At 37.8% G+C, this 26016-nt stretch overlaps 2 protein-coding genes across 7 annotated transcripts in view; both read left to right on the top strand.

Annotated features, from left to right (window-relative positions):
• The first annotated feature begins 81 nt into the window (after positions 1-81).
• Positions 82-22076, top strand: LOC135695274 (uncharacterized). Of its 5 annotated transcripts, XM_065214275.2 has the most exons (6): positions 396-1288; positions 2130-2209; positions 2643-2710; positions 3172-3254; positions 7107-7168; positions 10493-22076. In XM_065214275.2, the coding sequence occupies exon 6, from the start codon at positions 10509-10511 to the stop codon at positions 21093-21095; it is 10587 nt and encodes a 3528-aa protein (XP_065070347.2). In that variant the 5' UTR covers positions 396-1288; positions 2130-2209; positions 2643-2710; positions 3172-3254; positions 7107-7168; positions 10493-10508; the 3' UTR covers positions 21096-22076. The 5 variants fall into 5 exon arrangements, with proteins under 5 accessions (XP_065070345.2, XP_065070347.2, XP_065070343.2 ...); XM_065214273.2 differs by lacking the exons at positions 396-1288; positions 3172-3254 and adding an exon at positions 82-382 and having other exon boundaries at positions 2643-2706; XM_065214271.2 differs by lacking the exon at positions 3172-3254 and having other exon boundaries at positions 2643-2706.
• Positions 22077-23745: 1669 nt separating this feature from the next.
• Positions 23746-26016, top strand: part of LOC135695704 (uncharacterized) — a 32216-nt gene continuing 29945 nt past the window's right edge. For both annotated transcript variants that reach the window (XM_089109614.1, XM_089109612.1), the window contains exons 1-2: positions 23746-24492; positions 24871-25352. In XM_089109614.1, coding sequence (XP_088965740.1) covers positions 24162-24492; positions 24871-25352 — 813 coding nt within the window. In that variant the 5' untranslated portion in view covers positions 23746-24161. The remainder of the gene's footprint in view (positions 24493-24870; positions 25353-26016) is intronic.

The raw sequence follows: 26016 nt of genomic DNA, 5'->3' as shown, positions 1-26016 counted from the left end.
CTTACTTTCGGTCATTCGCTTTTATCCAATCTTCTTACTTAATGAAGACTGTGGTTACGAACGATAAGCAGGAGGTATTCACAGTAATACCAACCAATAAAGAAACTGCCTTTTCAGGTTTTATAATAGATAAGCAATTAACGAAAAAAGCACTGAATATTCATCGAAGCCTTTAATCTGTACTGAGCAACAGCTAATTATTCAAATGTTTATGACGAAAAAAAAAGGTGAAAATGATAGACATACGGAAACGAATAGAAAATCAGACAAACTAGCCCTAGCTAGTCATGCTAAATACAAATTTCCAAATTCATCACCTTGCTAGTTCTTTTGATTGGGTTAGAGTGGATGCATTTTGGCTCGCAAAAACCCCTAAGTTTAGGTAAGTCGGTCGGAATACATTAGAAAGTTCATTATCACTTCATCAAATCATTGATATCTGCTTGCAATCAGTGATGAAGGTCAGTTTTATTGAGAAAAAAAGGTTATTTTGAAGAAACGGACTTGTCCAAAAACACTCAACGGACTAGCAGATTTGTGCAAAAACACTAAATGGAGTAGGGAGGGCCTAGCCCACAACTGTACATTAATTAGAATTACGCAAGTAACATAGAAGTGTCGATCGAAAAGTATTGTTATATGTTTGCTCTTCTTATCAATGAGTGGCTCAAATTGCAAAATGCTATTTCCATTGAGATATTCAACTGAAATGAAATAAACACTTATTCAATTTTTGGATGGGCGTCTTGACAAGAGAAACATGGCCGATTTAATTCGGTAGCTAAGCGGAAACAAATTAGTTGACAAAACAAAATATATCAGAAAATCGATTAGTATTTCCTAAGGACGATAAAAATTGGTTTTTATTGCTTGCCCTTTTGTGTTTGCATTCTATTATTTATTTAGATTATTTAATAAGTTGAATCACTCCAGTTTCCAGGTACAGGGTCGTTGAACCACGTGCGAGAAAGGGCCTAAAAGTACTAACGTTCGTTGCCGTGTTTCGCCTTGCCAAAACAAATGCGGGAAAGGGCAAATTCCTACACTTTTTATCGCAGTTTTAGCCAATTTTGCTAAAATACAACAAAGGGGCAAGCTGTTTTATGAAATATAGATAATTTATTATCCCAGGGTTAGAGGGGGCCACAGGGGTAGAGAGTTCCCACTTACTTTTGACACACAGAGAGAAGTTCCAATGGTTCCAGGGCGCACGCGTTCTGCAAGTAGGAGATTTGAAAAGCAGTTCTGAGTTAAGCCGTTCCAAAAATTTTCGAATGCAGGATCAAAGGTATTGATTTAAGCTTATAACAAGGACGTGCTTATTACACAAATATTTTGCGTTGCTGAAGCAAGCTCATTTCATTTCGCTCTTGCAGATGCTTTGAAGCTGGACTTAGGCCCAAAGGTGGTGAAAAATGTTACTATCAGATAGAAGTTTTCTGATTTTGACAAAAACTTTCATGTAAACTTTGAAGCTTTGCTTTACAACGGAGAGAGTGTTCCGTCATCTCTTTGAATGTCAAACTTGTTTACCTGTTTCGTGGAGCTGATAAAAGGTGCACTCTTGATACAATTTCGACATTAGAAGCCATTTGAAGGGGAATAACATTTTGGGTGCTTGTGTTGCTTCGCACAACAAAGAGCCAGTACCCTGATTATTTTATCATTATTTACAAGTTTCTGTGTTCAATCATCTTTAGAAGTTTTCTCTCTTTGACTGCTTTTCTGCTGTCAATATCTTTATGAAATGCGTGCATTTGTGTCTGCACCGATGTTGTTTCGGGCCCCGAAACTCGGGAGCAATTTTTTTCGCAGCTTTGGTTTATACTTTGACGTGCTCGTTTGATTAAGTCTGTTTGCTACTATGGTTTGCATTCGTTTGTTTGCAGCTGATGTAAAATGCACAAGCTCGTGTTTGTTTTGCTGCCGTCATCGGTGCTGAAGCCTCTCGTTAATAATCTGTTTTATTAGAAATGCATGCCGATATACCTATAATTAAATATGTAAAAATTGACTGGCAAAGTAGACTTCACGGTTGAAAACTGTATCACTATCTTAAGCAAGTGGATAGCCTATAAAAGTGATTATCTAAAAATTTGTTGAAATTTTTCCTTTTTTGACTTTTGAAGGAATAAAGAGTGCAAAAGAGTGTAGCACATAACCAGGAAAAGGTGACAGAGAGAACAATCTAGAAATTAGACAGAAATTGGTAAGTGAATGGAATAAATACATTTCATTAAACCTTACCTACTGAACTCTATTTTTGTTTTTCTTTTAGTAAGGCTCATATATACAGGACCCATGCCACATATTTGAAAGTGGGGGGGGTACACTGCCATGATTTACACTGGTAGTAACAAAGAGCCCCAGAACGGATTTCCCTATGATGCATTCATTCTGCATATTTCCAATTAGTAGTATATGATATGTTGTAAATCATTAACATTTAGGTTGTTGCTAAGACTTATGGGAAACAGGTGAAGTAACACTTTGTTTCATTTACATTGGCAAACAAATCTCACTGGTTGCCCTGTGGGTAACCATTTATTTGAGGGCTTACATGCCTTTATCTCTAGATATTTTGTTATTGAGTAACAGTACCAGAATGGTTGTTCACATTTTGTTCTCATCTTTCATTTTAGTTTTTGAATCAGGTCACTCCCTCTACCTTATAAGAGCTGTTCACACACCATCTTTAAATTTAAGGTAGGTGTTTTGATTACCATGAAAATTTTGTTTATCTTTACATCATAGACAGATATTTTGCTAGGCATGACAAATGGGTATCTGAAATTGGCTTGTATGTGCTATATCATAATATTAATGTGGAAAGACGAATTGAACCAGTGTCTCTGACTTAAATGTCATATGCTTTAGGTTGAATGGAGGGGTCTGGGCCCCAATGTTTCAAAATCATGGCTCTTCAAGATTTCACTAGCAATAATTCAAACAAATTGATGATAATAAGAGAAGGCAGATACATTAGATTTTGACATCATTAAAACAGGCTTGATTTCTTCTAAAGCCAAAATATGCTTAGTTTTGATAAATTCAAACAGGTGCTACCCCTTTTCATCTTTCCACAGAAGCTTCATATGACATTGCTTGTTCACTACCTTGCCTTTATCACCACTCTCTTGATGTAGCTTCTTTTGATATGTGTTTAGGTAGGACAATACCTCATAGCCAGGTCTGAAAACTACATTTCCAAAGATAATTTGGAGACTGTGGCCATGTTTATTCAGGTTAAGGAGGTGATGACTATTCTATGTTTACCATTTTGTCACAGTTGAAGCTTGATTCCATTTCCTGATTACCTATTGCAATGGTTCAATTTTCTCATGGTTAAATTTATGGAGAGGGTCGAAGGCCCCCTCAAATTGACATGCTAAAATTACCCTACAAAACTGATTTTTTTGTAAAGGAAATGGGAAACAAAAGTTCTCTGTAACAATAAAATTTGCCCAACTAATTCATTCAGTGATAACTGTTACATTCTTTACACAGTCCTGTTTCAAATCATGAACTCATTAAAAAAATTATGTTCTATTTTCCATGTAAAGGATTCCACTTTCCATGTTTGTGTGAGATGTCACAACTTGAACTCGACGAGTTGAATCTTATTAGCAGAGATCATGACTGTTGGAAAACACTCTCTCATGTTAGTGCACAATCTGCCGTAGGTGGAGACAGCGAACCATGATGACATTGTATCTTAGAAGAAAGAAATGTTGATTCTTTTCAAATAAGGAAAACTGTTTGCTTTCTTATCTCTACAGGAGTTATTCTTATAGGGTTTATTTATAGGGCACATTGTCAACCAAGTGGTAGCTTTTATACACATTTGCCAGCTTCAAGTCCATGAATAGAGATGTGGAGCTTGGGCCTACGAACAGATTACATGAAGGTGCCATCTTCAAAGGAAGTTTTCAGGCCTTTCTTATCAGGGACTCTTAACAAAAATACCCAAATTTCTTTAACTGTATTATTTGACAAGAGCATATGGGTTTATCAACTTGCTTGAATACTTCAATACACTGACCCGTGCTGATTGTTGACCATCCTAGCCCCCCTCCCCCATGTGCAAACTTTGTCCTTGTGTGTTTATTCAAATTTAGGCAAAGTCACAAGCTGCCCCCTTTTTCATAGTATCCCTTTTATTTGATTGTTTTCAAACATTCATATGTCACCAACTATTTTAAAATACATCTCCAGGCCTGTTTTCATTTCCAAAAGCTCAAAACATAAGCAACTTTAACATTCTTGGTTCCTTTTTCCACTGCTTTCTGTAAGCTTTGCTTCAAGTGTCAATTCTTTTCCAAAGTCTATTGAATAATTTTTCTGTATTTTTGGCAATGGCCATACACTTGATAACACAGGTTTTTCAATCGCTATTTAATTTATGTTTGCCAAGGCGTATTGATCAGTATTTTTCTTATATTTAGGCAAAAATTAATCAAGGGTCAAATTCCTTCGAATTGTGTTCTGTCTATACACTCTCTTCGTATTTCATTGGAAGTTGCCCTGCAAAGGCCCATGTCCAGAAAAAATAGAAACCTTTTCGAGAATTTTTTGGAGGATACATTTTCTGTGTGTCTTGAAAAAAATTCAGGGGAAAATAATATCTTCTAGGCATATCGTAGCGAATTTGCCAGATAAAATCTGTTGACAAATTGCAACTACACTGTTCCGGTAATTCTTGTTTATCTAATTTGCTGTTGATTACATATTTTGGGTACACTTTCATCATTATTTTGGTTACATGTTGTAAAATTTCCAGCAGCTTCTTATATCGTATTATGTTCGGAAGCAGAAGCCTAACGAGCAAATTCTGCGCCACGCTCGTTCAAGCCAGAAGCAAATTTTGTACAATATTGTTTTGATATAGTCTTGCTTTTTCATGTACTAGGGGGAGGGGCTTCTCTGTGAACTTCTTCCCTCTTGATTATCCCCGCTTTTGATTATTATTATGCCTGAACGTTTGGAAGACGCCTGTGGAGGAGTCGTGGACTTGTGACCCCCTGCGGAGGTCCTTGTGAGCTGGAGGCTGTGCCTAAAAGGCCGAGGTTAATTGGTATCTAGGGCAACTTGCGTGGCGGGGTTTTTGAGCTCATACTTAAATATTGTGCATCTAAAGCAAGGAATTTTAAGCTGATATCTTGCAAAAGTATAACAAAACTCAGAAATTGGTCGTCAGTTCAATGACGACTGTAAAGAGATCACTCATCTCATCTCTTTTAAAGCAGAACGTTTACGTTGCACCCCCTTTCTTTCTTACCAAGGTCGCACGCAAAACAATTCGGCGCTGTGACTGTTTTAGAGATGTACTATGCTTTATCTGGGAATAGGCCCTCATTAGGATCTCTGTACCTGTTTGAGCACCAGAAGATGTTCGTAATACGAATATCAAAAAGTAAAGGTCGGTTTTTGTTCATCCTCTTCATCATCAGCTCGTAACAAACTGTTTATTATAGGAATTTTCCTTAAACAAGTATTTAATTCGGGCTAGAGAGAACGTAGAAGATTCAGTCAGTTATTGGTGCCTTCTTCTTCCAGGAGGTTTCTGAATCCCTGTATCAAAGTCTTTGCATACGGGCAATGCCCCTAACCACTGGAAAACCGCAATACCGCGATGATGGCGCACTGAACCGATCTGAAGGATACAATGAACCGATGTTTCTCTCTTCTTGGTGCGCCCTCAATGCGGTATAACACTTCAACAGCCGTATTGGCAAATGCGAGGGTGGTCAAACTTATTATTCGTGCTCGTTATTCTTCATGCACGTTGTTCTGTTCTACCGCTCTTATATTTTACAGGTTACGTTTAAAATGAACAGCTGTAGTGTAAGCGCCATATATTCGATTTAATACTTGAGAACTTTGATTGGGATTATTTTCTCCGTACTTACAAACCAATCAAAGTGCCGCAGTTAAAAGCGTTATTGTACATATGCTAGAATTCGTGTGATTTAAAAACAAAATAATTGAGCTATTAGTTTTTTCCCCTTATAAACATGTCTCGTTTTATAGTTCAAATTCTTTGTCAAATACATTAAAACGAATTTCAGTGGCAGCATATTCAGCTCCGAAAATGAAAATCCTTTTAAATTGCGCTGCACCCAAATTTTTGCGTTCAGGTTCTTTAAATTATATGTAACTTACGACAATGATTTGTTGATTTGATTGTAAAAACTTTACCAGCAAATAAATGATTGATTTGGTAATTTGGTAATTTGATTTTCTTAGGAACCTAGCTCGAGGCCTAGTTCATGGAGTTCCTTATTTTTGGACCTCTTTTGGTCGAATTGTAGTAAGAAAAGTTCCTTAATTTAATTGGACATTTGGTGCTATGAAAATTGCACATAAAACATTCAAATTATGTATAAGTGTTGCTAGTGTAGCTAGCAAACAAGGCGAAAAACAGAAAGAAGACTAGAAAGACGTTTGATATCTGGAAAGTGGAAATTAAATCAAGAAGGAAAATGAAAAACTAGAAATCATACAATGAAACACTTGGTACCTACCTACTCTCCTCCACAAAGGCTATTGGGTAGGGAGATTGAGAGGGAAAAAGGATAGGATAAGAGGAGCTTTCTCAATCCCCACCTCCCTCCCCAATAGCCTCTGTGGAGGAGAGTAGTAGCTACCATCGCAACACATAATACACCTTTTCGATATCCGCGCGCTCAATTTGCATAAGGAGACTGGGGCGAGAAATTGGGTTAAAAAGTTGCCACAGGCCTGTGTTTACATGTAGATGCGGCGTTTACTGGCGATTAATGTGATTTTTAACTCTAAATAATGGAATCGGCTTCCTGATTGTTTGCAATCATAAAAATATTCAAAAATGAAAATTCCCTTGGAAATAGTCCCTTAGGGAAAGGTCCTTTACGGAAAAGTTCCTTACGGAAAAGTTCCTTTAGTTTTAACAGTGCTTGAATTTGTTCTGCCTTCTACATGTAGGCTCATCGTAAGTGGTTCTTTATAAAATAGCGTGCATTTGTAAAAAGATTTTGCGTAAAAATAATTTGAGGACTGCCACGTGTAATTCTTGATACCTTAGAACTTTGTATACAGCCTAGTCCATAATGATGCATTTCTTTTAGGCCAACAGTGACCATTTCTGCTTGAAATTAAAAGACAACAATAAAAGGAAAGAAGCTTTAATGTGAGTAGATTTATTAGACGTCCGGCTCTACACTGGTTTCTGTTCTTGTTCTAGTGTTTAATATATTTGATGATGATGATTATTATTATTCTTGTTTACACACAGTACTCTACCAGTTTGAAAAAATATAACTAAATAATTAATTCAAAAATACAGCTGCTATTCTAAGCGGTTGTGTTTGCGTCGCTCTGTCTCAAAAACTCCCTCACAGTTTTACTTTAAAGGTACACAGCGAGGCAGAGTCTCTTATGTGCGTTAGCATCTGATTCCAGGTACCTGCTCCCTTGTATCCGAAGGATATTTTAAAATATAACAATAATTTCGAAATCATCAGGTTTTCTTGTGTTAAATTTCAAAATATCCGACTTAGCAGTGGAGGTTTTTTTGGTTCTCTGGGAAGAGGTCATCCCTATAGATTATTTTGCAAAGAGTGCTCCTCGTGTTGTTCTTATGTCAGCTTTCATTTTTCTACAACTACATACCATAGCAGGGTTGCCAGATGGGATTTACAAAAGAAGGCCAAACTGATGACAAACTCGGGCCAAAATGTACTTAAAAAGGCCAAATTGAAAATTCCCCTAGAACTGCGTGAAGTGAAGTATATATTGCCATTCATGAGTCTTTTAGCTAATTTCCAAACTCAAGAAAAAAACTGAGAAACTTTCTCTTTCAAACAAATTCCTTTGCTAATTGTTAGGTTAGCTGATAATATTTGACATTTTAGTTTACACTGTGTAGTATTGCTCTCAATCGCTCTCAATTCATTAAAATGTTTGTTACTTTGGGTGCTTAAGTTTATGTAAAACAAAGGAATGAATTAATAATGTTTAAAAAGGCCAAATTTAAGTAGTAAGCCATAAACAAATTTTCCATGCTATTTAACTCTGAAAAAGGTTTAAATTAGAAAGTTTGGCCTGAAAAAGGCCAATCTGGCAACCCTGTACTATAGATTTTTTAAAGTTTCAAACAATTTTCGAGTAAATTTTCAAACAAGCGTTGGCTTTCTTCCTATTTTTCGTCTAAAGCAGGACATGCCCTTATTTTGTTAATATTTTTTGGGAAACAAGCCTTGGTGTTCTTATCAAGCGTGTCCTTATAAAAAAGATTGAAATCAAATGGTTTGTAAGAAAAGCATTGGCAAAGCAGGCCTTTCTATACCGCTGTTTGCCTCCCGCTAATCATTGGATACCCCTTTTGGTATCAATTCAAAATACCTCGATAGCTTAAGGTATTGAATTCTGATATTTCTTTGTATTTTTACAATGCCTGCTATAAACCTTTAAATTCTTATCATTCACATTCGCAGTTATCTCTAAACTGTTTAAAATATGTTTGGTTTTTCTCCAAAGAAATACACTATTCAAATGTAACCTTGAAATTAGAAACTTCCTGATTCCTCAATATATACCCCTGTTTCTGTTGAAGAAAGGCATTAAGCGTTCCTGCACTACGACCCTCTGCTATTATTTCATGCTCTATGTCCTTTACAATGGCAAGTGATCTAACTCCAAAATGCATAAGATACCCAATGCTACCATCTTCGCATTGCTTTGCAAAGTCCACATTTTGCTGGAATGGCAGGATCAGCAAAAGGGTTTTAATTCGACAATATGCCTGAACGTCTTCTTTTGTCCGGCAAAAATTCTTTATGTGCCGAGGGACAAAGTTTTGGGGGTACAGCGCCCCCGGTACCCCTTTTGGCGACGTCCCTGGTTGAGAGGACTTTAGGCATTTTAGACGTGATGTATATAGGCATCTGTTTTAACAGCTCTGTTCCGAATCGCGACTTAAATGACAAAATATGTTGTAAAACGAAAGACGTACCAACAGGGGCACACGGGCTTAATATTAAGATATTTAGCGTTTCACAACATATCATAAACAGAGACGTGCCCTTTTTACCTTCATTTACTCCCCCTCCCCCAATTTTGAACTTCTCCCTTCTTCTATTTGTTCGCCTAATATTTTTGTGAATCGAATTGACGTTATGCAAGCTTTGTGAAGGATTGACCACCATTTGCCAACTTTGCTATGCGTTTTAATTTCAACCGATGGCCTTTTTTGTCAAATTCAATTTCAAGTCGTGGTAAATAGCTTAAATTTCGACAAATTTGCTATGACAATATGGAATACATGAACCAAATGTGTCCAAAAGATAGTGGTACAGATGGCACAAAATATCACTTGCCTTTAATTCATGGGGAGTCTATGTCATTATCTTCTTGATGACCCCTTGATATTTCAGTTAAGTTTTAACAAGCCCCAAGTAAAATCGCATGTTTCGGAGCCTCCAAAAGTAACTTTATAATTTCTTTGATAACGAAACGATCTAGGTTTCACCCTTTTACAAATTTCAGTCAGTTTTGCAAAGCCTATAAATTGAACTAATTAATTTTGTAATTCATAGACCCCAATATTTGTGTTAGGGTGAATTCTCAGACGCCAAATTTTTGTACTGACTCCCATATTGAAAATTAGGGTTTACGCCTTGCAGGGATTTCTTTCTGGTATAAATTTTGCGATTACTTGGAAATGTTGATTCAGAAAATGTAATACTGGTACAATTTTTACTTCATTGTGATACAGTGTGATTTCTCATATTGATTAAAATTTTTTTACAAAGAATCGATAAAGGATTGGTCATTTATTTCCTACGAATGTGATCGATATGTACAAATGTAATTTTGCGAGGTCCAGCCCCAACATGAAGTGTTTAAAGTGTTTGTTGTTATTTGCTTGAAATTCAAAACCCTGATATACAAAATGCAAAATATTTGCATTCTTTTACAGTTCTTAATACTTCTTTCCATTCTCTCGCGAAGGAAAAACCACAAGCCAAGGACCATTGAACATAAAACGAGGGGATAGTTGAGGGGAAAGGAATAATAATTTACAAAATCAAGAACAAGACGAGACTAACCCTCCTCAATCTTCCTTCCCATTGTCTCTGCTTTCAGGAACATTTTCCTTTCTGTCATTCAGAAAACAAAATATTGTAATATCACCTTGATTTCGAACAGTTTCTAGCAGGCTCGTACGCGACTCAACTTGATTAGGAAAGAAAAATCAGGTGGATCGGAGGAAGTGAGGGCTACCGGTCAATGAACAGCTTCGAAAAGGGTTGTTGGGGGAGATGATTGGGTGGAGAAAAAGGTAATAGGAGTGCTGTGGAGCGGGGCTGCCAAGTCCCCGAATGAAGAATGTCTAGCACCACACTATTCATATTTCCGGAAACCAAAGCTTCCTGTACATCTTTGTCCAGTTAAAGCTTTTGTAGATTGTAAAAAGGATGCAACTGATTTACCCAACTTTTTTACCCCGTAGATGCACAATAGTGTGAATGGACAGCCGTGTCTCAGATAACAGTATTGTCCCGAAAACACTCTTGGAAAAGGACGATTTCGAATACTCAGCATCACTTGATGGCATCGATGATAGTCTAGCCAGCTCAGCGTCGATCGGCTCTCACGATAAAGCTGGTGATGAAGAGAATTGGGAGTTGAAAGATGATGGTTCCTTTGAACTTTATCTCTCTGATGATTGCTCTGAATATGAAGAAAGTGGGCTTACATTTCAGTTATACTTGCAGCCAGACTCACCCACTAATCCACATCTTCCTGATAATCAATATTTTCATTCCAGTGATGAACCAATTGATACAGTAAGCATTGACAAAGAAGGTGATTTTTGTCAATCAGATTCGCAAAACGGTGAGAAGAAAAGTGAGCAGAGAAATTTTGTTAGCATTACTGGTGAAAACACGAAAGGAGATGGTATAAGTTCTAAGTTTGGTAATAGTGAAGTGTACCGTGTTGTCATATGTCAAACTGTTTCAACACAAGCATCTTCAACAAGTCCACTGAAAGAGCAGGAAGCAAATTTGTTGACTGAAAGGTCAAACGCAGTACATTCTGAAAATAAACCGAAGGTCCAGCTATCAAGACAGCGTGGTGTTCCTCTTACGGTTGGTCGAAAATCTAAGGTTGGTACAAAAAAGAATGCATTGAAAAGGACAGAGATTTGTGCAAATCGAAATATAGAATCTTCTTCTAAGGTAGATCACGCAAAGATCTTGCAGCAGCTTGTTGATGGAAAAGCTGGCAGATTAAGCTCATTTTTAGCTTCCAAAGGAAAGCCAGCTGTAATCAAAGTTTTCAGACATACAGCCTCTCAAACGGTGTCTCCGCTAGATATTCTTCCTCGTACTGGTGCTGAGAATGCTAGCAGCATGAAAGCTGCCGGAGAATTTGAAAATATTGTTCATGCGAACCAGGATGATTGTTTAGATGAAAAGGCGAATCCTTCTTCTTCAAAAAAGAGCACTGATTCTGGTTCTCAAGATGAAAGAATTAATTTAGATTCTTTTATAAAGAAACCAGATGCTAGTTTTTTAAGCAAAGGACAATGTTTTGATTCTCCATGTGCACGGCAATATCTCGAGTCTCTAAACAGGAAACGGGATATTACTTTTTCAGAGCAAGGTTCCGATAAAAATTCTACCTACAGCAGAGCAGGTAACGATTCTTTGAAGAAAAACTACGATTCTGATTCTGCAAATCTACAAACAAATCCTGATTGCGCTAACAGGAGACCGGATCCAGGTACTGAAAGATCGGAAATCGATTCTTCAAATAAAAGAGAAGACCCATGTTCTATGGACAAAAAGCAAGAGAAAAGACCAGATTTGATTTCTTCAAGTAAAATAAAAGATCCATGTTCTTTGGACAAAAAAGAAGATCCTGTTGTACCAGATAAAAGACAAGATTTGGATTCTTCAAATCAAAGAGAAGATCCGTGTTCTTTGGACAAAAAACAATATCCTGATTCAACGGAGAAAGGACCAGATTTGGATTCTTCAAATCAAAGAGAAGATCCATGCTCTTTGGACAAAAAAGAAAATCCTGTTGTACCAGATAAAAGACAAGATTTGGATTCTTCAAATCAAAGAGAAGATCCGTGTTCTTTGGACAAAAAACAATATCCTGATTCAACGGAGAAAAGACCAGATTTGGATTATTCAAATGCAAGCGAGGATCCGTGTTCTTTGGACAAAAAACAATATCCTGATTCATCAGAGAAAGGATCAGATTTGGATTATTCAAATGCAAGCGAAGAACCTTGTTCCAAAGACAAAAGACCAAATCCTGATTCATCAGAGAAAGGATCAGATTTGGAATTTGCGAATAAAATTGAAGATCCACGCTCTTTGGATACAAAGCCAGATTCTGGTTTATCAGAGAAGAGACCAGTTTTCGATTGTTCAAATGCAAAAGAATATCCTTGTTCTTTGGATAAAAAACTAGACCCTTATTCTTTGGATAAAAGACCAGATCCTAATTCACCAGAGAAAGGACCTGACTTGAATTCTTTAAATCAAAGGGAAGATCTTTCTTCATCTGATAACAGACCAGTTCCTGACTCTTTAGACAAAAACCCAGATACTGATTCTGCAGAGGACAGACCAAATTTGGATCCCTCAGAAAGGAAAGAAGATCTACAATCATCTGATAACAGACCAGTTCCTGATTCTTTGGACAAAAACGAAGATCCTGATTCTGCAGAGGACAGACCAAATTTGGATCCCTCAGAAAGGAAAGAAGATCCACAATCATCTGATAACAGACCAGTTTCTGATTCTTTGGACAAAAACCCAGATACTGATTCTGCAGAGGACAGACCAAATTTGGATCCCTCAGAGAGGAAAGAAGATCTACAATCATCTGCTAACAGACCAGTTTCTGATTCTTTAGACAAAAACCCAGATACTGATTCTGCAGAGGACAGACCAAATTTGAATCCTTCAGAAAGGAGAGAAAATCCACAATCATCTGATAACAGACCAGTTCCTGATTCTTTGGACAAAAACCGAGATCCTGATTCTGCAGAGGACAGACCAAATTTGGATCCTTCAGAAAGGAAAGAAGATCTACAATCATCTGATAACAGACCAGTTTCTGATTCTTTGGACAAAAACCCAGATCCTGATTCTGCAGAGGACAGACCAAATTTGGATCCTTCAGAAAGGAAAGAAGATCTACAATCATCTGATAACAGACCAGTTCCTGATTCTTTGGACAAAAACCCAGATACTGATTCTGCAGAGGACAGACCAAATTTGGATCCTTCAGAAAGGAAAGAAGATCTACAATCATCTGATAACAGACCAGTTTCTGATTCTTTGAACAAAAACCCAGATACTGATTCTGCAGAGGACAGACCAAATTTGGATCCTTCAGAAAGAAAAGAAGATCTACAATCATCTGATAACAGACCAGTTTCTGATTCTTTGAACAAAAACCCAGATACTGATTCTGCAGAGGACAGACCAAATTTGGATCCTTCAGAAAGGAAAGAAGATCTACAATCATCTGATAACAGACCAGTTTCTGATTCTTTGAACAAAAACCGAGATCCTGATTCTGTAGAGGACAGACCTAATTTGGATTCTTTAAATAAGGGAGAAAATCTTTATTCCTATGATAACAGACCAGTTCCTGATTCTTTGGACAAAAACCCAGATACTGATTCTGTAGAGGACAGACCAAATTTGGATCCCTCAGAAAGGAAAGAAGATCTACAATCATCTGCTAACAGACCAGTTTCTGATTCTTTAGACAAAAACCCAGATACTGATTCTGCAGAGGACACACCAGACTTGAATTCTTCAAATGTAAGTGAAGGACCTTATTTTTCGGACAACAGACCAGTTTGTGACAAAAAACCCGGTGCTGGTTCTTCAAAAGAAAATCCAGGTCCTGAATATTTGGACAAAAAAGATTTCGACTCTTCAAACAAAATAACAGATTTTGGTTCCTTGAACAAAAGACCTGATTCCCCCGAAAAAAGACTGGATTTTGATTCTCCAAACAAAGAACATGTTCCTAATTCTTCAGAGAAAGAAGCAGATTTTAACTCTTCAAACAAAAGTTCAAATGATGCAAGAAATAATAAACTTATTATTAAAAGGCTGGGTCCGAACAGTTTGGGGAAAAGAACAGATTCAAACCCCGGTCTGGGATCAAAGCCATCAATAAATGAATTGCAGAGAGAGGGCAAACGATATACTTTGAATAAAGAAAAGGTGAAGGTTCCTGACCATGTAAAAGAGAAATTGAGGAAGTTAGGTCAAATTTCGAATAAGACTAAAGCCTCACCTAAAAAAGATAAAACCGTGTTGCCAATGATTGACCCTAGTCATACAACGGGAAACACGATAGGGTTTATAAATCATGCTCCTCAGATGAATAATCCATATGTCTGGTATCCCTATGTTTCTATGATGGATGCAAACGCATTTCTTCCAGCTTATGGAGCACTTGAAACAGAAATTGTGATCCCTATCATGATAGAGCCATTTGAAATAGAGAGAGAGAAGCCAGGTGTCGTTGGTATGACAAGTATAGGTACAAACACAATGCCTGAAGCTGAAATTGGCACCACACATGCTTCAACAAACACTGCCAATCGTACAACATATGAAGTTCAACGTAAAGGGACGTCAACCAACAAATCAACAATAGCCACTTTACGTGACAATGTTACAGATAAGGTTTTCAAGGGCCAGGAAAAGAGTGAACGGTCTTCTGTAAATACTAATGGAAATCCTTTTGGCGGCTTGTCTGAAAGCCAAAGAAACAAAGCAGATGGCTTGGCTGGTATAGCACTAGATGAAAACATTGTTTCTAGCACTTTGCCTGAAACTCATTGGTGTGATGAAGGCCAAACAAGCAAGACTCACAGAATAGCTAAAGATAAGCCAAGAATTTTGAGCTCTCTCCCTGAAGCTCAAACTTTCAAAGAATGTCAAGCTGATGATCAAAGTCAAGGTGATAAAACTGTTATGAGCGGAGCCTCTCAAACTTGTTGCTCCAAAGTAGGCCCAGAAAACAAAACTACTCGAACGACGTCGTCTAAACAGCCTGTTTCTGACAATATTCCTGAAGCTAAAACCTTAGAAGAATGCGAAAATGACAGGACAAATGAATTTTTATCAAGTGATCAAACAATGATTAGTGGAACCTCTGAAACTGGCAGCTCCAGAAGTGGTTCAGAAGACAAAACAGGTAATCTGGTGCCAGAAAAACAGACTGCTACCGACATTAAAGCGGATCAAAGCTGTAAAGAAATTCCAACAGCGCAAGCCAACGGATTGTTGGTTAGAAATCAAAATCTTTTAAGCAAAAGCTCAAAAATGCAAACTTTTGATATTTGTGGATCAAACCAGCATGGCCTTTTATCAGCTGACAAGCCAACTTTTCCCAAGAATACGTCTGATGGCAATCACATTAAAGACAGTCAAACTAGCAAAGCTGATGGCAATGATGATATCTTAAACGGTTTCCCTGGTAGTGTGGCAGGCAGGGCTGGCAGAGGAACAACTGGTTTTCAAGTTATATCCAGAGAAGTGCTTGAATCTAGTAATTCTAATGAAGGCTCTACAGACCAAATTGTTGGATTAATCCCGGAAAACCAAACTGCTTTGAGCAGTCATGCTGGAATGAAAAGCCGGGAGGTATGTCAGACAGACCATCCTTGCACGAAAACATCAGACAGTCAGACGAATTCAGGTAAAGAATCTGAAAATCCTTACGATGAGGCTGAAACGGTCGAAATTGTGCCAGAAACTACAACCAATTTGGTAAATATGCAAGAGACTCAAAGCTGCAAACATGTTGACCAAAAAGAATCTTGCATTCTAGAATCTGGTAATGAAAATGTTTCAGAGACTGAAATTTTCATGGGTGGACAAACAGACACCGTTGTGCCAAACAAAGAAAAACGTTTTGAGGATGTACAAGAAACTCGAATTCTTGAAGAATTGCAAGAAGTGGGTTCTTGTGTTTTAGCATCAAGTAATGAAACTACTTTGGAAAATGTTTCAGAGTCTGAAATTGTCATGGATGAACAAACAGACAAAACTAGTGCCGTTGTGCCAAACAAAGAAAAACGTTTTGGGGATGTACAAGAAACTCGAATTCTTGAAGAATTGCAAGAAGTGGGTTCTTGTGTTTTAGCATCAAGTAATGAAACTACTTTGGAAAATGTTTCAGAGACTGAAATTGTCATGGATGGACAAACAGACAAAACTAGCGCTGTTGTGCCAAACAAGGAAAGAAATTTGGGGGGTATACAAGAAACTCAAGGTGTTAAAGAATTCCAAACAGTTCCTTCATGTGTTTTAGTATCAGGTAATGAAACTACTTTGGAAAATGTTCCTGAAACACTGTTGTTCGAGGAAAGTAAATCATACAAAAACGGTGGAGCTGCACCTGATGAAAATACTGTTTTGGGGGATTTGCATGAAACTCAAAGCCAGAACGATTTTCAAACTGAAAAATCTTGCAGTATAGCATCTGATAATAAAAGTATTTTGAATAAACCTGAAACAGCACTTGCCAAGGAAGATCAAACAGACAAAAGTGGCATAATTGTTCCTGGTAAAGAAGTTATTTTGGAGAATTTGCAAAAAAACCAAAACCAGAAAGAATCTGATAGTCAAAATGTTTTAAATGATTTACCAAAGAGCTCATTATTGACGGAAATTGGCGCAAGCAAAATTGGCACAGATGCACCAGGTTCTCAAAGTGCTTCAAGCAAGCCGTCTGAATCTCAAAATTTAAAGGCTGGTCGAACAGATAGATCTGGCAAACTTGGTTATCAAATTATCTCACGACAAATGCTTGAAAGCCAGAACTCCCAAAATGATGCTAGTGACAAGAAAGATGACATGAAAGCAGCTAATCAAAATGTTCTGAGCAAGGTTTCTAAAAAGCAGTCCTGCAAGAAAGACCCACAAGATAAAACTGGTGAACTTGAATCAAGTACGCAGACTGTTCAAGAAAATGTTTTTGTATCCCAAAGCTGTAAACTAGGTCCATTGTACAAACCTTTTGCAATCGCCACATGTGCTCCTAAAAAGAAAGAGTCAAAGAAAGGTAAAAAGCGGAAACGTAATGAATTGCCACCGGGTGCTCAAACTTTTCCATTTGACAAGCCATGGGTATTTGCACCAGTTGATCCAACTATTTCTGGCATTGTTCCCGAAAATCATGCTTTGCTCTCCACAGATGAAAGTGGTAGCTTGGCATTTGGTAATCAAAGAATTTTTGTAAAGGTCGCCGATTTGCAGCGCTTTCATCAAGGTTTAGTCAACCTCAATAACCGCCAACAAATAAGTAATAAAATTGTTTTAAGGAAGATACCTGAGGCCCAATGCTACTCGGAGTGTATTACAGAAGCTGGTTCTACCAAGAAAGCTGATGTTCTGGCCTCTGGTAACAAAGATTGCCCTAGACAGTTGCCTGATTTTCAGAAATCAAGAGATGGTGCAAGCAGCAGATCGGGCAGACTAGTTCCAAATAATCGAACTGTCTCAGGATTGTTAGACACTCAAAGTTTCAAAGGAAACTCGATAAGGAATGCTTGTGAAACTGTCAGTCCTGATCTAGCAGTTTTGTACAAGTTGCCAAGTACTCAAAGCTCTGAAGAAATTCCAGCAGTTGAGACTGGTGTATTGGTACCTGATACTTGTGCTAATTCAATAAAGAATACCTATGAACCAGAACGTCCTAATCCAACAGATTTGTATAGGTTTCCAAGTACTGAAAGCTCTAAGGAAGGCCCAACAGTTGAGGCTAAACAATTGGTACCTGATAATCGTATTAATTCAATAAGGAATACCTGTGAACCATTACTTAATATTCAAACGACTTTGCACAAGTCGCCGAGTATTCAAAACTCTAAGGATGGCCCAACTATTGAAACTAAAGGATCGGTGCCTTCTAATGGTATAAATTCAGTTGGGAATACTTGTGAACCAGTACGTCTTGGTTCAAAAGTTTTGTGCACGTTGCCAAGTACACAAAACTCTAAGGAAGGTCCAAACGCCAAATCTAATGGATGGGCACCTGATAATCGAATTAACTCAATGAGGAATACTTGTGAACCAGAACGTCCTATTCAAACGGTTTTGTACAAGTCGCCGAGTACCCAAAGCTCTAAAGAAGGTCCAACATTTGAGACTGAAGGATTAGTACCTTCTAATGGTATTAATTCAGTTGGGAATACTTGTGAACCAGTACGTCCTGGTTCAAAAGTTTTGTGCACGTTGCCAAGTACACAAAACTCTAAGGAAGGTCCAACCGCCGAATCTAATGGATGGGCACCTGATAATCGAATTAACTCAATAAGGAATGCTCGTGAACAAGAACGTCCTAGTCCAGTAGTTTTGTACAAATTGCCAAGTGCTCAGAACTCCAAAGAAGGTCCAACAGTTGAGAATAATGGATTGGTACCTGGTAATGGACTGATATCTGACAAAGCTCAAAACCACAAGGATACTCAATTAGACAGAACTCGTTGGTTAGCTAATTATATCCACATCTTGCCAAAGCCAGTTACTAAAGCTCCTGAACCCTGCAAAGACGAAAAATCTGAAGATGAAGATGTAGCTGCTAATAACCAAACGATCTCAAAGTCACTTGCTAGTGAAGTCGCTGAGCAGTTAATTGCACCTCCACAGGAGACAAATAAAAAGCACCCTATAGATATTTCTTTACTAGTTTCAGGGAATGTTGATGTCCAAGGGATGAATTTTGAGAATAATGGAAGGATCCTTCAAGGCCAAGAGTTGAAGGATATTCTAGAGAAGCTGGGCTCATTTTTTAAGGGAAAAGGGTATGTGACATTTAAGTCAAAAGAGAACTCGAAGACTTCTGTAAATCCAGTTGTTGACGGAAAAGAAATAGTATCTACTCCTTTAACTTTGCCGAAAATTTTGCAAGACAAAGAAGAAAATGGAATAACTGAGAATCGCGCTAAAGTAGAAAGTGGTGATTCGAAGCTGCATCCAAGTAAAACACTTCTGATAAATTGTAAGGCAAGTAACGGATGTGACAAAAATAAAGTAGCACAGGTCTCCCATTCACCAGATAATACCACCCGTGTAGTACCTTCTAAAAAACGCACCCGTGGAGTAAATTCTGATGACAGTGGTATCCATAAAAAAGTAGCTATGAAGAGTATTGTTTTCAATAATTTGATTTACGGTTGCAGTCCCTTGCTGGTTTCTTCATCGGCATCTCTCGGAGCTAATGATTGCCAGCAACAACTGCCAAGACATGGGCGGAAAAGAAACAGCAAACAAGCTACAAAGATAGTTAATTCTGGAAAAAGTAACAGAAAGAGCTCATCAAGAATAAGCAGTCTTGTGTGGAAGAATATTCGCTACAATGGAGAACTTATTGGAAGAAAACGGACCATTCTTGAATCATGCTCTACGCTTTTTTCATGGGAATGTTCTCATTTGTTCACAAGTCGCAAGCTCTTGCATGATCGCCATGCTATTGCTAATAAGTTGCAGAAATATGAAGTTCGAATGGGCAGGATAATGCGTCATTATAAGAAATTGCGAGCAAGCTCTGTTCCTGACCAACGGGATGATACCGATGGAGAAGCAGCACCTCAGATTCACCCTGTGAAAGATGATGCAGAATCTTCGGGCAAAGAATACAGTCTTAGAGCTACTGCAAGTGAAGTGCCAACAGCTTCTTTCAGATCTGATGTTGTCACTGTTAAGGCTGATGCCAGTGCAATTTTGCGTCAAAAAGCTAGCCGTCTGTCACAGGATTTCTGTATTAAGCATAACATCAGATCAAGTAGTGATGGGAGCTTTTCGGAGAGAGATTTAAGTAGAAAAGAGAAGGACATATCTGAAGAAAAAATTAAAAACAAAATCCAGAGAGCATCATTGGAAACTAGCATAGTTGCTAGTAACCCATTAGGATTGCCAAGATTAAGTAGCATACCTGTTTGTATACCGTCGGACAAAGCAAGTGCTGCAGTTTCCAAAGTTGTCGCACAAGAATGCATCAGTCACAAACGAAAGTCATATGATACCAACAATAACTGTGAATGCTCTAGAATTATAGATAATATGGATGGTAATGTTTTCCAACATTCAATTACAAAACTGGCTCGATCCTTGTCTAAGCATGTGAAAAAAAGGAAAAAATCACAGATGGATGGAAAGTGTTGCTCAAAATGTGGAACGGTACTAGAATCTCCAAAGGAGCTCACTAGACACATGTTGTATCATCTAGTAGACAAGGCTGTGGACGAAAATTTTAGTGGGAAGTCTGCAAAGCGAATAAAATTAAAACACATTAATGTGAATGAATCTGAACAAAAAAGTAATGAGGTATTTGAATCACCATCGTTTCGAAGAAAAGTCCCGGAGCAGGAAGTAAACGACCCAGAACATAAAATCAATTACCATAACAGTAAGAGTAACAAAAACGAAAATTCAGTGCTTGATGGCAAGACTATTGAATACCATAACAAAGAGCATGGCGGGAAATATGGCGAATACGATAGGAAAGAGCAAGAGAGTAATGATCAAGGGAACCATGCGAAGGAGCAAGAAGACACGGATAAAGGGAGCATGGTGGAGCATGGTGGGAAAGAGGATGTAAACAAACAGAGTGATGGGGTCAAAAGCAGAAACAGGATAACAGAAGGTTACTGGAAAGATTGTAAAAAGGAAATTGAAGTGAACGAGAGGGAAGATAGTGAAACACAAGAGCAAACCGGGAAAGAAAATGAAACGGATCTTGATAATGATCATTCCACGGAAAATTCACAGTCTAAAGAAAACGTGATGTACAAAGCACAGTTTTGGAAAATGCAAGAAATAACTCAGGTTGGTGAGGATGGCTCGGCGGACGCTGGAACAAACGATGAGTCAGCCGAGAAGAACAGGGTCGTGTGGACACCGCTCTATTTTGATGTCCCGGTAAAGCCAGTCATGTGGCAATGCATGAACTGTCGCAAGAAATTTAAGGGAATGAGTGATCTGAAAGGACACGGGGAAAATTGCCTTGCTGAAGAAAAAGTTCTCAAGAACGAAAGCTTCGTATGGAAAGGTTGAGATTTATTCAGTAAGGACTTTTTGGACGGCAATCTCGAGATTTCAAGAAGTATCACAGTTCAATTAATTCAGTTTGCTCGTGGTTGGTTACATTATGTTTTTGTATAGAGAAATTATTTCTGTTTATATTTATCAAAGTAAATTTTATATATCAGGCTCTGCAGCTCATTCAATTCACTAAGTTAGAAACTCTCTAATAACCTTGATTACTTTGCCCCTGTTTTATCCCAAAACAATTCATTAACAAAACGAAGAGAATAAACTAACAAGGATCTAAAATCACTGCCAAAATTTCTTGGAACACTCAATATTTTGTTCTGTGCTTTTCTATGTTTTATTTGTTTTACCGTATACTACCACATCGGTCCCCCTTTCCCCCTAAAACAATGTTGAAAGCATAGAAAAATATCATACAAGCCACAAGAAAAAACATACTTCACAACTCCTTTCTTTTTGATATAGTAAATCAACATTCTTCCTGGGGAGGGGGGAGGGGAAGATGGATGACTGAATTTGCCTTTGAAAACTGACGCAAGTGCTTCAAGACTTTGGCAGTGGTTGTAAGCTCAAAGGCACTGTGTCCCGTTAGTCAGCCGTTCAGAGTCATAGGCTTTGCAGCGTGATAAAAATCGAGAACAAATTGAAGTTTAGCCGATTGGCTCCGTAACAATAGGTCTATTGTATAGTCTCACCAATGGGAATTTAACTGGACAGCGAAATACCTTGAACGTCAGAACGTAGTGCCTTTAAGGTAAGGGCCGAAAAGAAACTTATCAAAATTAGAACGAAGAAGCAACATCGATTTTTACTTGATGATGCAATTTATGGGCGTTATAGGACTGTTGCCAGTAATATGACCCTGGAGCAATGCTTCTTTATAATGCCGTCTTTTGTAGATTCGTTTGTTTATAGTTTATGTATGTATAGATGCAGCTAAATACTTCATGTAAAGTTGATTGTTGGATTTAATTATGAGGCTGCCGGTGTCATATGCGTTTCGGTAACCTTATGCATTTCGGTCCGGGTACTCAAACGCATGGCAATTTTGGTTAAGCAAAATCGTACCCAAGCACTTAAACAATAGGGTATACCAAAACGAACTTGGAATTTCGCATGCAAAACGGTTCAGGTACACAAAAGCATGGCAATTTTGGTTATGCAAAATCGTACCCAAGCACTTAAACAAAAGGGTACCAAAACGAATGGTGGAATTAAGCATGCAAAACGGTTCAGGTACACAAACGCATGGCAATTTTGGTTATGCAAAATCGTACCCAAGCTTTTAAAAAACAGGGAACCGAAACGAATGGTGGAATTTAGCATGCGAACCGGTCTGGGAACACAAATGTTCTTGTTTATATTGTTCAGAACGTAAAGAACAATCAAACTATTTCTAACAAGGGGTACTAACAAGAAGCAGTGCTGTGATTTCCCTTGTTAAGTTTATACAAAAAAGTAAAACATTAATGGCGACTCCAAAGTTTTTTTGATTGAAAATTGTGAAATTTTAAACTCAAAAAGCATTGGGTTCAATTTGTTATTTATAACGTGTCATAATATCGCACTACGATGAAATCACAGGATTGAAACACATTGCGTTTTACAATGTTACACTTTTGCATAGGGTACCAAAACGCATATTACACCTGCGTAAGTTTGAACTGCAGGGTGTTCTGTTGTTTGTATAGGTGTCATCCCTTGGCTGAGCGTATACCGTAAATCCTCGAATTAGCCCCCCGGGAGCTTATTTATTTTTGATATTTTTGGATGGAGGCTTATTCGAGGGAGGGGCTTATACAAGGGAGGACTTATAAAATTATTGTAGACATTAAGAAGACATTATTAAAAGATCTTGTCTATTCTAGTAGGAATTTCTTTGTGAGCATTTAATTAATTGCTTCCAAAGTATGAATTTGTTGTGGTAATTCAGTAAAACGCCATTGGCAACCTCAAATGGCAAAAGCCATCCAATGGAGGGGTCCAATTTGAGAATTTACAGTAGCAGTGGGGAGTTAATCGAGAGGGGGGGCTTATTGACCATTTGTTGTTCTAGGGTGGGGGCTTATTCGAGGGGAGGCTTTTTCGAGGGGAACATCTTATAAAATAAAAGGGTTAGTTCAAATCAAAGAGATAGGTATTGAAATATAAATTTGCTAAGGAAGGAACACGCCATATTGGATATATATGCTTTTTTGAAAGGGGCCGAATCCCCACAATATTTGAATTTGGGGGTAGTTGAGTGCCCCCCCCCCCATTCCACAGTAATTCTGCTTATCTTTGCTGTCGTGTAGTGAATGTAAACTGTCGCTGTATAATCGCTGTTGGATATATATTGAATGAAACCAAAGTCCTTCTTGAAATGAGGACTTTGGTTTTATTTTAAGAAATATCACTGTCGTAAATGGATTTTTATAATTTGATAATACTAACCAAAGCGTTGATGACCAATGTGTTGGTATTTTTCTAAAGTCTTTTTTGAATATTTGTACTTTCTTATTGATTTTTCAAGCTTTTTTGGGCAAGTTTCAAACTAGCTTCTTTAGATAGAGTGCGAGTAGTACAGGGATACAAACTCAAGGTTGCCCCCTTGCCTCCCCTTCTCAGTGGGCCGTAGGAAGTGCAACAAGAAAGTTTCTATTTGCAATGCACGAATTTTGAATTTTAGAGCAATCACATATTGATCGTAGACGTCACACAGAGTTCAAAGACAATAAATTGTTTTTATGACCGATGTTTGGCTATTTAGAAATAACAGGTACATTATAATGTCTGGGGGATTCACTAATGTTTTTCGAAGAATGACACAACACAAGGAACTTCCCTAGTTATAATTACCATAATTTTTTCCTTTTTCCTGAACAGCGCTTTTATAAATATAAGTAGAGGTGACAATAGAGCTAACAAAAGGGAGATCTGTTTTGGTAGACAGGGTCGAGGAGATTTTTGTCGTGTGAAGCATTGCGTTGTTCATTGCAGGAAAATACGCAACTGGGCCAATTCAATTCAACGCGAAACTAAAGCCATCCGTCTGCCTAGGCCTACGAGTTCCGTTTTTTTGGTACGCAAATGGTTATGGGTACCAGAAATGCTGCATTTATTGTCAACTTAAAAGTAAAAAAGTCGTCAAACCCAGGTGAAGTGCATGATGCGATTATTGAAGAGCTTATTCGGGCAAATGATGGTAGAAATGAACAAGAGAATTATGCCCGCGTCGGTAGCGATGATGGCCGAGGGGAAAGGCCTAAGTACAGTGAGATAAAGCAGATACCATTTCATGCAGACCTGGTAAAGAGCATTGCAGTTAGTCCACCATATTGTGGTATTGTACTAAAGAATGGCAAAGCTTGTAGGTTCAAGATAAACCAAGATGAAGGCCTATCGGGACAACATACTGAGGGTAAATAACCAGGTTCTTGTTTTGCAATCGATTGTCTTTTACGAGATAAATGTTTTTCTCCATTTATTTTACGTACCTTGGCATCCTTTTCGTAGGGTAAGTATTTGTTTCCCCCGGTGCTGTTAGAAAATAAAAATAAGATATTTTTCAAGTTTATTTTCCGACGCAAGACGTTTGGTTATTGTTTAAATTGATTTCTGATCGAGATATAAAGACTTATATTTTTTTTTAAACTCTATGGTTCAAAGTTTATAACTTAAATGTATCTCCAGGTGTTACAAATGTTACCTACAAATTTTTACATTTCTTTAACAAACTTGGTATCCAAAAATATATTACATTTCCGTGGTACCTTATCCAAATATTCTATTGTAACAGAACAAGCAAGCGAAACTAATCCAGAAACAAGTGCTGTCCCTAAGACTATTGGAGTTGATAATGACATATCAAGGGATATCATCTTTACTGATCAAGAAGATACAAGACAGAAAAGCGAAGAAAGTCTGTTACTGGATATCAGTGTGCCTTCTTTAACAGAATGTGATGTACCAAGCAAGCGACAAAGATTAAGTGAAGATATCAGCGGTGTAGAAAATGCATTACAAGTTGGAAGCATCACAGAAAATCCAGGATATGAGCAGAGTTTTGAAGAAAGACGGTTTACAGAGCTTATTGAAATGGGCTTAAATGGAGGATGTAGGCTTGAAAGTCAAGATCAAACAGATAACAGCCTGCAAAGTAGCTTTCTAGATTTAAGTTTGCCTCTTGTTCCAAGAAATTTTGCTGAGGACTCTGATTATTCCGATTGTGCACTTAGCCGTGGAGTTATGCCTGGCAGTACATTACCATTCATTGGCCAGGTAAAACTAAATTTTCTACTTTATAGTCATGACAAGGGCAGAAATTGCGGCTGTATAGGGGGTGAGAACCCCATAGCCTTCACTAAATTGTCAGCTTTACACAGTTTATATATTGTCATTTTGTCAAATTGCTTTTTTTGTTTTTAAAAATCCCCCCCCCCCCTCCACCTCCTGAAAAATAAATTTCTATCCCTAAGTCATCAAAATGTTCTGATGAGAAAGTTTTAGTATCTGTCAAATATTGATGAAGTTATTGCTTGATAAGCATGACCAATCCCTCATCAAATCTTTGTTATTTCCCAAATCACGTCCATACTTTAGAAAGCATTCTTGTGACAAAATATTTGGAAAGAATTTTCAAATCTTACAGTAGAATATCTATAGGCAGAGATTTCTGAGCATGAACAATATGATTTAAAAGTGCCTATTAGCAGTGCGTGCTTCTGGAATATAAAATGGCATCAAGGCCTTTTCACAATTTTTTAGCTTACTTGAGAAAATCTCTGAGGATGAAATTAGGTTAACTCTTTTCTTAAGAATTCTATTCGAATTCTTAAGAAGTCAACATGTTTTATTCCTAAACAGCTGCTTGTATTGAGGAAGCTAATAACCCCTTTGTAGGCATACTCAGTAAAGGCATCTAGCTTAGCTATTTGTACACCAT

This window comes from Rhopilema esculentum, chromosome 2 (genome assembly GCF_057945365.1).
Source record: "Rhopilema esculentum isolate cy_ngs chromosome 2, ASM5794536v1, whole genome shotgun sequence".
Lineage (NCBI taxonomy): Eukaryota > Metazoa > Cnidaria > Scyphozoa > Rhizostomeae > Rhizostomatidae > Rhopilema > Rhopilema esculentum.
The sequence above is the reverse complement of the archived record's forward strand: the minus strand, read 5'-3'. Positions and strand labels throughout refer to the sequence as shown.

What these genes read in the sequence shown, in the direction of transcription:
- LOC135695274 (XM_065214273.2), top strand. Translation starts at nt 10,509, where the DNA reads ATGGACAGCCGTGTCTCAGATAACAGTATTGTCCCGAAAACACTCTTG.